Raw genomic sequence first — 16,069 nt, forward strand, 5'->3', positions numbered from 1 at the left:
GGCCGCAAGATGAACGGACCGCACGTTCGGGGGAGTAGAAGGGTGCGGACCGCCTTTATAGGCACCTTTGAATCAAACCGGCCCGCGCCATTGGCCGTACCGCCCCTCCACGGCCTCCCATTGGTTGGGTTTCTAGTTAGCTCCGCCCCAAAGCCGGCGTTGGAGTAGGGATCCGAGCATGCGCCTCTAGGCCCCGCCTCCTGGTGTATCATTGGTCGCCTCACAAAGCCGGCCCTCCCCCCGCGCCTTGGCATTGGCTGCTAGTCGCTGCGGAGCCCAGGCTCTGCTGCCGGAGTTACTGCTGGGGATTTAAACTTGGCTATTTGGGTTTGGCTTGGGTTGCTATTCTGCGACCAATGCCCGGAAAAGGACATAAGTGAAAAAGAGGGAAACCCTCAATTAGATGTATTGGCACAATGGCAGTAAGAATGAGCTTAAACAACAATTGTGAGGATAGTGATGTTTCCTTCCATCGTCGGAACCGATACCACAGCACCTAATAACCCCTCCATGTGCTGGTGAAGCTGTTAGGTCAGCGTTGGCGTGCTAACCTAAGGTCGATAGTTCAAACCTTCCAGCAGCTTGCTCTAGGAGAGGGTGAGGCTGTCTGCTCTCGCACAGCTGTCTGGAAAACCCTGTGTAGATAGGGTCGCTATGAGTCCAAATTAGTGAGATGGCAACAGATTGGTTTCTCCGTGTACAAGGAGGTCTGGTGGCGCGGTGGCGACGCTTTATTGGACCCCATCAGCACCGGAGAAAGACGTGGCAGTCCGTTTCTATAAAGATTTGCAGCCTTAGGAACTGTTTGGGGGCACTTTTACTCTGCCCTATAAGGTCGCTATGAATCGGACTCGGCTGGGGGCAATGGCTTTATTTGGTTTGCCCTGGGTTTACTCCGTGTGCGTTTTGTGGGGAGCCAGGGAGGACCCTGAGCCGCTTTGGGGCGCTGGGTGGTGGCGCTGGGCGGGGAACCTGCGCGGAGGCGGCAGTTCGATCCCGGGTTATCTTAGCGCGCCCCCTGCCGTCCGCCCCGCAGCTCGTTTCACCTGGCCAGGGGCAGTCAGAGGTAGGCTGTCAGAATAACGTACCTGCCTTTGGCTTCCAGGGTCTTAAAGCTCCGTGTGCCTAGCCATGTTGCCTTAATGATTCGTTAAAAATACATAAATAAATGCATCCATCCCTGTAACTACTCCTTTGATTACACCTTCAAGTAGCTGGCTTTGTCTGGCAAATCCCCAACTCTGATTGGTTAAATTCAGCTCTTATTTCCCCCTCCACTCCCCCCAGCACCCCGCTGGAGAAAAGCATGCGCCTTTGCTGCTCCTGTTATAAATTCGTGATTTCATGGTCACGCGAGCCCTGAAGGCTGCCTGCTAACCTGAGATGTCCCCTCCTTGCTCACTCTACCTCTTCTGTCTCCTCACTCTCATGAGAACGTGCTTCCTGTTGCACTGAGCAGAACCAGTCCGAAGACAACGTGCTCCCAGCAGATCCACCTGCTTGTCTGCATCTCTTGTCCAAGAACCTGTGACGCCTGCCCCTATGCCCTAAATTCAACCCTTCCATCCGGACACTCACTGCCATCGAGTTGATTCTGCCTCACGTGGTGACCCTATAAGGCAGGGCAGAACTGCCCCTGTAGGTTTCCAAGACAATATGCATCATCTTTGCCGGAGCAGAAAGCCCTGTCTTTACCTGCAGAGCAACTGGTGGTTTCAAACTGCTGATCTTAGCAGCCCAATGCGTAACCCACTACACCATCAGGGCGTCTTCCATCCTAGCCCCTGGACGTCTAATTCATCTCTCTCCATCTCTTCTCTTCTCTCTCCTGGGTTATGTTCACTGCTCCATTCCTGTCAGCATACAAACATGCTGAGGTCTTTCTCATCTCAAAACAATCCCCCTGAGTCTGTCTACCTCCGTCCAGAGCTACCCTGAAAGTGTGGTCTGAGCTTACGGTCTCCATTCTCCTCCTCCAACCCGCACTTGAACCTCCAATCGGTCTACATGCCTATGTGTCCTTATCGTTAGTTGTGGACCCTATTGCTCTATACCACCACTCCTGGTTTCACATTGCTCCATCCAACAGTCGACGTCCCCACCTCATCCTGTTTGTGTACGTGATGGCATATGCACACCTGGACAAGGCTTCGGGCAGGAGCTTGCCATCACTAGGAGGAAATCAACTTGAAATTGAATGTCAGCTGCTGCTGAGACACATCTCCTTGTTTTCCCAACCTCTCCTTACCCCAAAGCTGATGATGAATCTTTATTAAGCCTATGTTTGGGGCCTGACGGGTCTCTCTGGTGGCGTTGTGGGTTCCATGTTGAGCTGCCAACTCAAAGGCCAGGGTCCGGAACCACCAGCCGCTCCCCGAGAGAAAGATGAGACTTTCTACTCCCAGAAAGATTTAAAGGCACAGAAACCCAAAGGGGCAGTTCTACTCTGCCCTGTAAGGTCACGATGAGTCAGAAACGACTTGATGGCAGTGAGGGTTGTGTGTTTGCTCTAGAATCCAGCACCTAGATGAGCGGGTGGGAGAGAGCTCCCTTTTCATCCTCTCTGGGAACACCAGTACAATTTTGCATAGGACAAGGACGAGGCCTAGGCGTGTGCAGCCACATAGCTTGTCAGTGCCTTTATAGCCGGAGATTAAAACAATGGAAACAATCAGGGTCTTACTTGATAGTTTAACAAGGTGAAGGAGTATAGAGTCTTCTCCCTCCCCGGTATATCTTGCGGAGACTCATGGTACGGTGGCCTAAGCACTGCGCTGCGAAATGCAAGCAGGGTGTGTAGTTAGATTTTATGTCAACTTGAATTTGTGTGAAAGTATAGGGGTGGAGTCCAAACTGCCAATCAGGTCGCAGCTTAACAACACCTCCTTGGAAGTGTGGCCTCTTTGTAGGAGAGACCCTCGGGGTTTCTCCTTCTCTCTTGCCCTTCACCTTCATCCTTGCTGGGACTCTGTGTGGGCAGCCCCATGTGGGCTACTTGACCCTAAGTGCTGTGGGCGCCCCACAGTATTTCTATCACGATGGAAACTGGATCCACGTGACTGTGCACCCACCAGCCTGTGTTCTCCCTGATCCCCATTCACCTCTCTATGTCGTTGGCCTGCATCAACATGAGTCTGAAGAGGCCCTTGGCTAGCATCCGACCTACTGACTTAAACGTTGGAGTGGGCTAGAATGCCTTTTTGATATGAAATTACTTCTTGATATAAAGTTCTTTCTTGTCCATAGATAGGTGTCGCTGGTGCCTGACACAGTGGGCGATTCAAAGCCACCAGCCGCTCAGTAAGACGGTCTGCTCCTATAGAGATTTAGTCTCAGAAACCCTACGGGGCAGTTCTACTCTGTCCTATAGGATGACCATGAGTGCGAATCAACTTGAGAGCACTGAGTTTGGTTTTTAGTTTGGGGACGGGCTCAGAGGAAAGGGGACAGGACAAACAGTACAGTCTAAGAAGAGAACAGGGATGAGGAGCGCATGTGGTCAAGAGAGACCAGTCCCTGGAGAAGGTCATCATGCTTGGTAAAGCTGAGGGACAGCCACAAAGAAGGCCCTTGAAGAGATGGGTTGGCATGGTGGCTGCCACAATGAGCTCAAACCTAACAACTGTGAGGATGGTGCAGGGCTAGGGCAGCGTCTTGCTCTGTTGGACATCGTGTCGATATGAGCCAGAACCAACTCCACTGCACCTGACAATAGAGAGACAGTAACAGAGAAATCTCTGAAGGTATATAGCGTATATTTTATATGAGATGAATCAAAAGGTATTGCTACAAGATCATAGAAACCTTTTAAAACAAAATATCAAAATGGGCCTCTGTTAGGTCTTCACACATCCTCCAACTAGGTCTGCAGTCTCTACAGGCAGCATTTCCAGCTCTGTAACACTTCCCCCAAGAACTCTCTGGCCCTGGAGATCCCCTTGCAGAGGGGTCTCGGGGAGGAGATGAGCCAGTCAGGGTGCGATGTAACAATGATGAGAAATACAACTTTCCTCTAGTTCCTAAATGTTTCCTCCCCGCTTCCACTACCATGACTCGAATTCGATCTTGCAAGTCTGGCTAGACCAGAGGAAGTACATTGGTACAGATAGGAACTGAAAATACAGGGAATCCAGGGTGGATGAGCCCTACAGGACCAGTGGTGTGAGTGGCAAAAGAGGGAGGGTAAAGGGAGAATGGGTAGGAAAGAGGGAACCGATTACATGGAACTGTGTGTGACCTCCTCCCTGGGGGACAGACAACCGAAAAGTGGATGAAGGGAGACGTCGGACAGGGCAAGATATGACAAAATACCCATTTATAAACTATCAAGGGCTCATGAGGGAGGGGGGAGCAGGGAGGGAGGGGGAAAATGAGGACCTAATGTCAGGGGTTTAAATGGAGAGAAAATGTTTTGAGAAACGATGTACAGATGCACTTTACACAATTGATGTGTGCATGGATTGGGATAACAGTTGTATGAGCCCCTAATAAAATGTTAAAAAAAAAAAAAAAAAAAGAACTCTGTGGCCTTCGATTTGCACCTTGGAACAGCAGTGTGGGCGTCCTCGATGAACTCAAATGCTGTTTCTTTTCAATGTTATCTGAGGTTGAGGAACCAAAAGAAGCCTGAAGGGGCGAGAGCCGGGCTATAGGGTGCACAGGGTCAGATTTCCCAAAACTCTGCTCCTAGGACAGCTCTTGCTATCCTTGAAGAATGAGCGAGTGCCTTGCTGTGCTGAACAAGAAATTCCTCAGCACCACCTTCTGGGGCTTTTTCTCACCAATTCCCTTTCCAATGTTCTTAAAGCTTCTTCCTAATAAGCCCCCCACCTGATTGACCTGCGTCTTTCAAGAGAGTCGATCTCCATGACTCCTAGGATCCTGGGGAACAGTCCCCATAACCTGAGCTGACCTCTCCATCTTCAATTTAACTAGACTTTTTTGGTAAGGCGCCCTAATGAGACTAAGATCAAGGTCTTACTGAACTTGTCTGCAGCCACCCACTGATTGCAGAGACTCATTTAAATGCACTTTGTTTGGAACAAACCAGAACATGTATGAAGTAGAACGCTAGGCGTGATACTTTACTTACCACATGTGTATGTGTGTAATGTATTATGTGTATACACATACATATATATGAATCATGCTTAGTTATCTGATACTGTTATTTCAGAAGTACAAGGGAAAGGCTTTAACAAAAAGCAATTTAGTCTCACAGTTAGGAGGTGTGGTAGTTAGATAATCTGGTGCCAACTTGAGACTATTCAGAGTGAAGGGGTGGAGTTTAGCCTGTCAATCAGGTCGCTGTTTGATGTCCTAATTTAGAGGCACTATGGAGACAAATAGCTCACTGGAAGCAGGACACACATTTTCTCTGCTTGGTATTCCTGATGACAAGATACATATAGCTATGCTACAGCCCGGGAGCTGGAGGAGCCACGTGGGGACCCACACCAGTGCTCAGATGCTTACACCTCCACTGGATCCACAAGACTTTCCACCCACTGGCCTGTGATCTTCCTGCATTCCGCATCATTGCATGTGTATCATAAGTCTGAAGAGGAATTTATAGATTGGTATCGGGCATGTGGGCTAATATCGGACTTACGGACTTGATCTGGACTGGGCTGGGATGTTTTCGTAATATTCAATTGCTCTCGTGTTTAAAGCTCTTTCTTAAACACATGTCTATAAATTTGTTTCTCTAGTCTACCCGGACTAACACAGGAGGCTAAAGTCCAAGTTCTGGGGAAGCCTTTCCCTGTTTTCTCGGCGGAAGGCCCTGGTCTCTTGAGCTTGTTTCCTGGCTCCATGGAGGTCCCCATGTGCGCAGCGTTGATCTTTCCCCAGCACTCCCTCCTAGCTTGCTTGTGTAACCCGCGTCCTATCTCAAAACGATGGTATGCTTAGGAAAGGGTCATTGAAAAAGAGTGTGGTAGTTATATAATCAACCGTTTGTCAATCGGAGGATGAAGAGTGTAGGGGTGGAGTCTAGTCTGTCAATCAGATCATAGCCAATGAGACCTCTGTGTGGGCATGGCTTTCTCCTGAGAATTCTGGGAAATCTGGTTTTTCCTCCTTGGAGGCCGGAGACTCTCTCAAGATAGTCCTTTGGAGATGCTCTACTGACAAGGCTGACTTCCTGCTAGACATCCCTGAGGAGAAGCCACATGGGCCTACCCTGATGCAGCCCGCACTATGGACCTGGAGAAGCCACATGGAGACCCCTGCCGGTGCTGAGGTGCTTCCAGCACTGCTGGATCCACAAAACGCTCCACCCACTGGCCTGTGATCGTCCTGCATGCGTGTGTTTCGTGAGTCTGAAAAGGACTTTATGGATTGGTATCAGACCTATGAGCTAATATCAGCCTTACGGGCTTGGACTGGGCTGGGCTGGGGTGCTTTCTTAACATACAATGACCCTTTATAGAAAATGCTCTCTTATCCACATGAGTTTCTATGGATGTTTCTCTCATCTACCTGGACTGACACAGAGGAAGGCCCCCAATGAGATAGACCGATGCGGTGGCTGCAGCACTGGGCTCAAGGACAGTGATGACTGAGGGTGGCACAGGACTGGGCAGGATGTCCTTCCGTGGTGCGCAGGGTCATTCTGAATAGGACAGAACCATCTGAATAGCACCCAACAGTACTGGATCTCACGAGAGTGTAACTCACAACACACCTACACTTATCCTACCTTATTAACCTGGCAAAGACAACCTGTTCCCCAAAGGGATGGTAACCATAGGCCTAACCCATCCACTGCCATGAACTCTGACTCACAGCCACCCAAGGGTGGAGTAGAACTGCTGTCTGGTATTTCCAAGGCTATAGATCTGACTGGAAGCAGGAAGCCTCATCTTTCTCGCCCAGAACAGTGGGTGAGTTTGCACCGCTGACCTGGTAGCTAGCAGCCCAACACTATGCCACCAAGGCTGGAGGATAGAATTTATGACACATATTTTGGGTGGGGGCATAATTCCAACCATAGCATATGTTTCCCATTACCTATGCTGGTTTCCCAAGGAACCCCTGACAGAGTGAAGGTTATCCCAGCCACCCACCTTCTCTTCAGTTCCCAGGCTTCACCACGTGCCCGTCTAGCAAGGCATCTGTTCCGCGCCTGAGCCTCAGCGCTCCCTCTGCTTCAGGGACCTCCGGGAGAGTCCTCAGTGGCAGGGCCAGGAACCAAGAGGCCTTGCCCATCCATCTCCCAGTCCAGCTCGCACGAACAGTGACCACAGCCACACAGAGAGGTGTTATTAAAAGGAATTTAATCATCTTAATTAAAAACCCTTAACAGTGAATTTCATCACGGGCTTGGCAGCAGAAGCAACTCTGGGACAGGCCCCTTTGGACAGCGGGTAGACCCGGCCTTGGGCACGTGCCAAGGAGCCCCCCTCGAAGTTACTTCAGTACAATATCAAAGATCTGCAAGGGGGGTTGTTTTTTTAAAAAAGTTTTAAATATATTAGACTCTCTTGATTGCCATTTTTTACACAAAGCGGCTGATACAGTATACAGGTTCACCCCCCCAGCCCCACCCACCCCCACATAAAATACATTTTTGTAAGTGTTCTCTGTACATCAGTGGCTTCTGGTCTAGTGGATTATTGCGCAGGGCTGGAGGGGTTCTGCAGACGCTTCCTGGGTGGCAGAGCCCAGCCCCGCACCATGGCACTTGCAATGCCCGTGGGAAGCGGGCCGTCTGGTCAGCAGGGGACATGGAGGGGGGCGGTCACTCCCTTGGAGTCATCCACTAACCACACACCCTTCTGCTCGTATGTGCCCTAGAAGGCGGTGGGGGGTTGTTCCAGGCTACACATAGAAGTTAAATTCAGTCCATCCTTGAAAGAGAACGCGTCCAGCAGCTCTCCTGGGAGACAGCAGGCAGGTAAGAGCTCAAGATCAAAAGGTATCTGACACCTCTAACTCCGGCGACCTTGATGTTACAAAGCCAAGCAGACTGTGGGAGCCAGAGCCTCAGACACACCCTGTGCAGACCAGTCCCATCAGTGCTGCAAAGCCGACGGAGACTTCCATCCCAAACCTTCAGCACAGGCCTAGGTATGGCTCTCCGAACGGCTGTCCAGAAACTCCCAATGAGATGCCCAGCAGGGGCTGGCACTCAGCAATCACTCCAGGTGGAGGCGGCCCCGGGACCTGGGGCTCAGCAGACGCTGGGCATCTGGTCGACCTTGCCAGCCTCCACCCAGCTCTCCCTGATCCTCACCTGCCAGGGAGAGGCTGGCTCCAAAGGTGAGGTTTCTCCCGTAAAAGGTGACCCTCTATTCCTCTCCGAGGTGGACAGGGAGGGGAGGCTCTGTGAGACTCCTTGACACGGACAGTGTGTTTAAGAACCTGAGACGCATTCGATAGCAAATGCCAGCCTCTGAGCATGACCTCAAACTCCTAGGAGATGGTCTCCCCAAGAGGCTGGCTGGACGGCAGTTATCTCTGAAAGGTCCGGATAGTTTGGGATGGTGTCTGCCTGGAACCCGAGATCCCGCATCTCTGTGTGGTGATCCACGTGACCCAAGGGCATCCCTGACAGCTGCTGCTCAGCTCAAGGGCCTGGAAGAGCGGGCAAGAAAAGGATGCCGGAGAGGGATGCAGTCACTGCCCCAGGTAACCAGATGGGGGCGCTGATGCCATGGTCATCAAGGGAGGCAGCTGGGACGAAAGGTCCTCACTGGGGATCCTCAAGGTCATCACTGGGGATCCTCGAGCCCCAGAACCTAGCATAGTAGTCGGCAGGTCACAGCTACTTGAGAACGCGGAGGAGCGAATGACTGGTCCAGACCCGAGGTTGCACACCCCCTACTCCCCCTCCTCCCCCCACCCCCACCCCCACCCCCGCTAGTCCCTCAGTGTACAGATGTGCAGGAGCAGCACCTGTCTCAGGTTTGCTTCTATCATGGCGTGGGCTTGTATCCCAGCCTTCAGGGTTTAAGAATGGCCCGGAAGGCAGGAAACATGCAGGGAGGAGGCTTAGCCAGCGGATTCAGGGAGGCCATGAATGCCCACGGTGCACCAGGCATCCGAGCACAGATCTGAAAATCCGGCACCATTCACTTTGACCAGGGGAGCACCAGGCTCCCCTTGCACCCCTGCCTTGCAGCCAGGTCTGGCAGTAAAACCTATGGTGTGTGTGTTGGTGTCAGCCGCCCCCTGCTCCCCCACCCCCACTCCCAGGGTCTCCAATCCTCCCCTGATCCTAGATGGGGTGTAGCCTGGTGTTGGCAGGAGGATAGGGTGGGATCCAAACCAGCCGAGGCCCCAGGGTCCTGGTGCTATGATCCTCACTGAGTCTATCCAGAACACCCAGGGCACAGCGCTCCCAGAACCGCTGCACCACAACCACCATGCTCCTGTGCAGTTGCAGCTCGGTCCTTCAGGGCCCAGCTCCCTCTCTGGGTTTTGGGGGCATGGGACAGCAGACCCCCAACACTGGGGTGTGGCACAAGTTGGGCTTTTCCAGCCTCTCCAGGGAGAACTCCTCATAGGCTCAGAAAAAAGGTTTAAATGAACCCAGATTAATTCCCCATACCCCAGCGTTGGGAGCTGGGGGAGCCCTTTGGAGCTCGAAGGAGGTAGTTTTAGGACAAAAGGCGCACACAGCAGGAGACAGGCCTGCGGGGTGGAAGTTTCCCCAAGAGGTGTTGGCTGGACCTATTGACTGAGCCCACCTCCCCCCCAGTCCCCGTGGAGGTAGAGGGCAGTGACAGAGAGGCCTTCCCTTCCCAGCATCAGGGGATCTGGGTGGGGCTGAACTGGCCTGAGACCCGTCTCCAGCTCAGGCACTGAATGCAGTGCCAGGTCTGACAAGGTCATCGTGGGCTGGAGCTTGGGGCACCCCCACTGTGGGGAGCCAGGCTGGGACTCACCAGGGCCAGGCCTCGCCAAGGACTCAGCCAAGGTGAAGCTGGGCCCAGGGTCCTGCGTGCACACTCTGCACATGTGAGGGATGTGTAAGGGGGCAGCAGAGGGGGCCCAGCCACATGTCATTCTGAACTTTTTGTGAGGTGGGCTGGATATTCACAAGGGCCGGCTGGGGCTCCGGGCTCTGCTGTGGTACCGGGAGAGGTCGTTTGAAATTCAGAGTGTGAACTCACTCGTCTCCCTGGAAACACCTTCCTGACTCCAACTCTTCCCCGGATTCATTTTCCCAACACCAACCCACTGGCACTGTGACCCTGAAAGTCAACCCAGGACCCCCCCCTGGAGGGCAGCAGCCCAAAGGAACTGCTCTTAGCAGACACTGACTTCGCCACTTCAGGGAAGGGAGAGCCACGCTTCCCACCTCGGCCGTTCCCACCTGTGGTCGGTCACACAGCTGGTGCCTGGCCTGGGCACAGGGCTGCTCTCAGCAGGGCAAGGAAGGGGAACAGAGCCACGCCCACCTCCTCTAGCCCCTCCACCTGTGGCTCCCTCCAGACACGAGGACTCGAGGTCCTAGCCAGGTGTGGACGGTGATGGGATGCTGTGAGCAGGGCTGCAGGTCTCACCCGAGCGGCCTGCCAGGGTCTTGGGATCCCTCCCTGGCTCTCACCGTGGTGGCAATGGTGACTGGACTCTTGGGACTAGCCTCCCGTTTCACTCAGCCCCACCTGCTTCCCATAAGCCCAGGGCTGTGCCTCCTGCTCAAGCTGAGGGTGAGTGTTGATGTGTGTGGCATGCGGGCACTGGTCCAGAGAAGTCTTTCCCAAGTGCAGAACTGACATCCCAAGCGCGCCCTCCCCAAATCTGACAGCAGGGGAGGCCAGTGGGACAATGCAACAGGAAGCGGGGTGGGGTGAGGGGTGGGGCAGGCAGGGCAGCTGGGTGAGAGGTAAGGACAGCACTCCTCTGGACAGCAAAGCCCACCTCCCTGCAGCTGCTTGGAGCCATCCACCACCAGGGGCGCTCGGCTGGCCAGCCATCTCTCCCCGCCCACCCTCCAGCCTTCAGGGACTAGGAAATGCGGCAGCAGCCGTGGACCTTCTCCTCCATCTCCTCCATGGGCGCCTTGAACTTCAAGAGCGGGGGGTCCCCGCTGGTGACTGTGTAGTACACTGAGGTCCCATTGCTGCTGTACGGGGAAGTTCTGCCCCCGATCAAGGGGGCCTTGCCTTCGTTGCTGCCCTCGCCCGTCCTGGCCATGCTGCCGCCCAGGTGGCTGCTCAGGAAGGGGTGGTTGAGCAGCTTGGCTGCAGCCCGCTGCCGCTTCAGCTCCAGCAGCGTCTGGGGGCTCTGCTCCTTGTAGCCGCTCCACGGCGGGGCGGCATCGGCCAGGCCAGGGCTGCCATAGGCCGAGCTGTAGTCCGGCACCTCGTGCACCTTCCAGACGTCGCCGTTGGATAGTGCATACTGGTAGGCGCTGACCGGAGCCCGGAGGCCATTCTCCACGGGCATGTCCAGTTCCCCCCGGGGGATCTTGGTGGAGAACTGGGAGAGCAGCACCGGCTTCTCCAGCCTGGGGTTCTGGGAGGGAGAAGGACAGCATTACCATTACCGCTGGCTAAAGGGTGGGAGCCCACCACCCAGCTGGCACCTGTGCCGAAGGCAGCGCACTTCTGAGCTGGCTCCCTCCCTCCCGACTTCCCCTCCTGGGCAGTACACACAGGAAAAGCCCAAACCCTACCCTGGATGGGGACTGTGGGGGTCCAGAAGAACTGTGTCCCATACGCTTCTCAATGTTGGAGTTTCCCGAAGTAGATGGCAGTCGAGTGTGTTGACCATTTGCATGCACAAATGATATGTGTGTGTGTACACGCACACGCACGCATGTATTGCTGTGAGCTACATATTAGTACATATTAGCCGTTGTTTCTATTGCAAAGGTTTATGGGGGGTTTACATAGACATACATGTACACACACACAGAGACACACAGATAGATACTACTCAACCTAACACCACCAAACAAACAAACAAACACACTGCCATCAAGTTCATGCCGACTCATAGCGACCCCACAGAACAGGGCAGCACTGCCCCCTTGTGGTTTTCTGACACTGACTCTTTATGGGAGTAGCAAGCCCCGACTTCCTCCGAGGAGCGGCTGGTGGTGTCCAACTGTTGACCTTGCGGTCAGCAGCCCAATACGTCACCACTAAGCCACCAGGGCTCCTTTTAACCTAATAACCAGTGACATAAAAAACAAAACAACCTTTAAGCATCATTTGTACCTATCACACTGGAAAATGTTTTGAAAGCTCTTTGCTCCCTGTTGACCAAGATATGAAAACACGGGCGGGAGTGTGAGCCAATCGCCACAGCCTCTCTGGAGGACACTTAGCATTATGTATTCACCTGAATCAAGGGAGGAGGTGGGAGAACGAGTGCTCTGCCCAGCAACTCCATTGCCAGGACTTCATTCCGCAGATGGACTTGCTCATGGGAGCAAAGCCCCAAAGCCTTTGGACCAGTGATAACTGTGGGGAGTGCAGGTGCAGGAATGCTCTGCTCTGTAGCTGCCGAGGACAAGCAGGAATCGGCACGCGCTGGCATGGAAAGAGACCCAAGAAATATATAACTAGGTTAGAACATGATGAGGTGGGGGAATGTTTGATATGTGTGTGCGCATGTGCACGTGTGTGCATTTTTGGTTTTTTTTATGGACCTTCTTAAGTATGCAGGCAGAGTGATGGGGAGAGGCTGGGGGGAGGCGTGCAGACTTTTAGGAGCCTAAGTCAACACATCTCAGATGTTAATACAAGTCTTAATAAAGTGTACATTCTAGGGCCAGACCCTTGGCATTCTAAGGAAGTTCGAGCCAATGCTTGAGGTGGCAGGGACCTTGGCTGTACCCAGGGGCTTACTCGGGAAGGCAAAAACACACACCAGAATACACAATGCTCAGGGTTCAACCCAAGCTTTGAATTTCATCTGCAGCCCAGCGCCCAGGGCTGGAACCAAACAGAAGGCCTATTCTGGTGGTGACAGTATGGAGTTAAGCTTATACAAGCCACAGCTGGAGGCAGGGCCTACCTTCACACCAGTGTGCCCAGTACTGAGGCGTCCTCCCAGCCAAGTGCTGCACCAGAGCCAGCTTGGCATTGCCAGAGCCTTGGCAAGAGCCTGTTCTGACCTGGGGGCCTCTTAAATCAAGCACCCAAAATCAAACCTACTGCCATTGAGTTGTTTCCAGCTCACAGCGGCCACCTCTATAGGGTTCTGGAGGGTATATGTCTTCATAGGAGCAGACAGCTTCAGCTTGCTCCCCAAAAGTGGCTGGTGGGTTTGAACCACCAACCTTGCGTGGGTAGCAGCCCAATGCCTAGCCCAAGTCATTCACAAAACTCTTGTGTGAATCAGAATCACCAGGACTGGAGCCCTACACTTCTGGGCTCCAGCCCGGGTTTGTGAGGCAGAAGGTCTGGGGTGGGGCCTGAGAATCTGCATGTCAAACAAGGGCCTGGGCCATGCTGATGCTGCTGGTCCAGGGACTGCACTTGGAGCATCCCTACCTTGGAGTTGGCTGCATTCCTGTGGGGGAGGGAAAGAAAGGCTCCGAGCTTTGTGACTTCATAGGACCCTGGAGCTTGTTTCTCCAAGGCAGAGGCCGGAATCTGGGCCATGCATATGACAGGCACCCTTAGACTGGAACAAAGGACAGCCCGCCACTGGCACGGCACCCTCTCTCCTCCTCCCCAGGCCTGAAACCCAACTCCAAAGGCAAAGTAGCCCATTATCTGTTTGCCTTCAACAGCCCAAAGAAGACTGCAGCCTAACGAGGTGGCCTGAGAGCAGAATCAACAACAGTCAGGACTGCCAGTCTCCAGTCGCAGCAAGGATGTGCATTTGAGAAGTCACATCAGGGAGCCCTGGGGGTGCAGTGGGTTATGTGTTGGGCTGCTAACCACAAGGTCAGTGGTTCAAACTCGCCAACTGCTCCGAGGGAGAAAGGGGAGGCTTTCTGCTCATGTAAAGAGTTACAGCCTTGGGAAACGGCGGAGGCAGTCCTCCTCTATCCCGGGGGTCACTGTGAGTTGGAATCGGCTCAGGGGCAATGAGTTTTCCCACTGGAGCTTTTCATCAAGGAGCCCCTGGCCTGAGAGCTCTCAGTGAAGAGAGGGAGGGAGAGCTGCTCTCAGGAGGATTCCTGAAGGGTCTGTGCCCCACCTGCCAATCTGTCATGAAAAAGCTAAGGAACCCAACAACAACAACAACAACAAAACCCCCAAAATGAGCAAAACAGGATAAGATGTTGTGCCAAAGCAACACGGCTGAGAAGCACCTGAAAACGTGCCCGCCACTGCCCACCTGTCGCCAGGGAGACACGGATGGACGATGGGAGTCACTCCAGCACCCGCTGGGCCAGGGTGGTGCAAATGGGAAGTACCGGCTACACCAGGGGCCGGAAAACTTTCGAGGTGGAAGAACCCATCCTGTCCCTCCCAACAATTGAAAACTTCTGAACGAGCCATAAGTGTAGTTTTAGAAACAACGGAAATGGCCATGATCTGGAAGCCACCCTTTAAAGATGTGCCGTCTGACTTCAGAGCCACGTGCGTGTACCGAACGAGCCGCATGTGGCTCTCGAGCCGAGCTTTGTTTGCTGACCCGTGGGCTGGACAGACCAAGGGTTAGCAAGAAACTCGTATGCCCTGCCAACCACAGGAGGACAGGCGGGTGCAGGCCCTTCGGAAGACTGCTTGGTCACATCTATGAACACTAAACAAACGCCCACCCCACGGCCCAGACTGTGCTTCTGAGCCGCCAGGAAACATAGGTGAGTTCCTAGAGGCTGTGTTCCTGGTCGCCCACGATTGGGAACAACGGAAATGCCCACGGTTGGAGAAATGGACAGAGAGGCTGCAGTCCATTCAAGCCTCGGAATTCTACGCAGCCGTGAAACAGAATGCACCCCAGGCAGACCCCAGGTTACGACCCTCCTGCTTGCAGACAGTTCCACCAGGTCTCCACTCTGGCTCTACAACCCCAGGGCAGGGTGGGCCGCCTTGGATCACCTCAGAGCCACAGTCCCCACGGCCCTTCAGACGGCTCCTGGTGGACTAGGGGCACCACCCAGCTAAGTCCGCTCTGTAGGCTCTGAGATGAGGAGCCACGACCAGGCTGGGAGGCTAGCTTCCTGCCAGGGCAGCAGCTGCCACTGGGGGTGTTGGGGGGAGGGGCAGGGCCACCTACAGGGTCCTTGTTCTCCTGGTCCGTCCTGGTCTCCCTGATGTCCCCGTTGTAGGCCGAGGCCCGCTGATCCTCAGCCACACTGCGCTGCTGCCACAGAATGGCCTCGCCCTCGTACTCCTTCCGGTACAGGTTGGTCCTGTCCGACAGGCTGGCTCGACGCACCACCTTCCTGAGGGGACACAGGGGAGGCTGGGTGGCTGTGTCCCGGATGCCATGGGCAGAGCGAGCATGGGCAGGTCTGGCTGTCCGGCCCCCAACTCACCCGCGGCTGCCGGCGCTGGACGTCCTCCGGCTCAGGGAGGACTTGTGCCTCAGCTGGGACTTCATGATCACGTCGTGCTTGTGTTTCAGCTCCAGCAGAAGCACCTTGAACTCCTCCTCCTCACACAGGTCTGCAGGGGGACCGGGGAGCCCGTGTGAGAGGGTACCAGAGGGGGAGCTCGGGCCCACCCGGAAGCACATTCTACCTAAGGAGACCTGCCACCAGCCCTCCCCTGGCACTTCCCCGCAGGGAGGAGAGGACACAGTATCGGCCCAACTCTTGGGTGACAGCCCAATCCCGAGAGAAGCCTTAGGCTGGGAAGCTAGGTGCCATGTGTTGTCACCGTTCCTAGGTTCCCGGATGTTCCCACCGCTGACTATTTCCAAGAGAAGCCTTCCATTCTCCAAGAACAAGTATCAAGACAACAGGTCCCCCATTCGTACCAGGAACAAAGTCATGTGAAGAGGCCCAGACATCTGTGAGCCCACCCACTCAACCGACCGAGGCCTTCTCACACATCCATCTACCTACTTACCAACCCAGTCTTCTTCCAATCGATTCCTGCTCCCTCCTTTCCTCCCTCCCTCCCATCCATCCACCCACCCACCCACCCACTCATCCATCCCTCCATCCATCCATCCATCCATCCAACCTACCTACCTACCTTCC

At 54.1% G+C, this 16,069-nt stretch overlaps 1 protein-coding gene across 1 annotated transcript in view; it reads right to left on the reverse strand.

Annotated features, from left to right (window-relative positions):
* Window positions 1-8,861: 8,861 nt before the first annotated feature.
* PPP1R16B (protein phosphatase 1 regulatory subunit 16B) overlaps window positions 8,862-16,069 on the reverse strand; it is a 70,151-nt gene continuing 62,943 nt past the window's right edge. Inside the window, exons 8-10 of the mRNA XM_004697984.2 lie at window positions 15,401-15,530; window positions 15,139-15,307; window positions 8,862-11,469 (exon numbers count right to left, since the gene is read on the reverse strand). Of these exons, the coding sequence (XP_004698041.1) occupies window positions 10,960-11,469; window positions 15,139-15,307; window positions 15,401-15,530 (809 nt within the window). The 3' untranslated portion in view covers window positions 8,862-10,959. The remainder of the gene's footprint in view (window positions 11,470-15,138; window positions 15,308-15,400; window positions 15,531-16,069) is intronic.

This window comes from Echinops telfairi, unplaced genomic scaffold, assembly GCF_000313985.2.
Source record: "Echinops telfairi isolate 266 unplaced genomic scaffold, ASM31398v2 ScPeMD7_5592;HRSCAF=6446, whole genome shotgun sequence".
NCBI classification, from domain to species: Eukaryota; Metazoa; Chordata; class Mammalia; order Afrosoricida; family Tenrecidae; genus Echinops; species Echinops telfairi.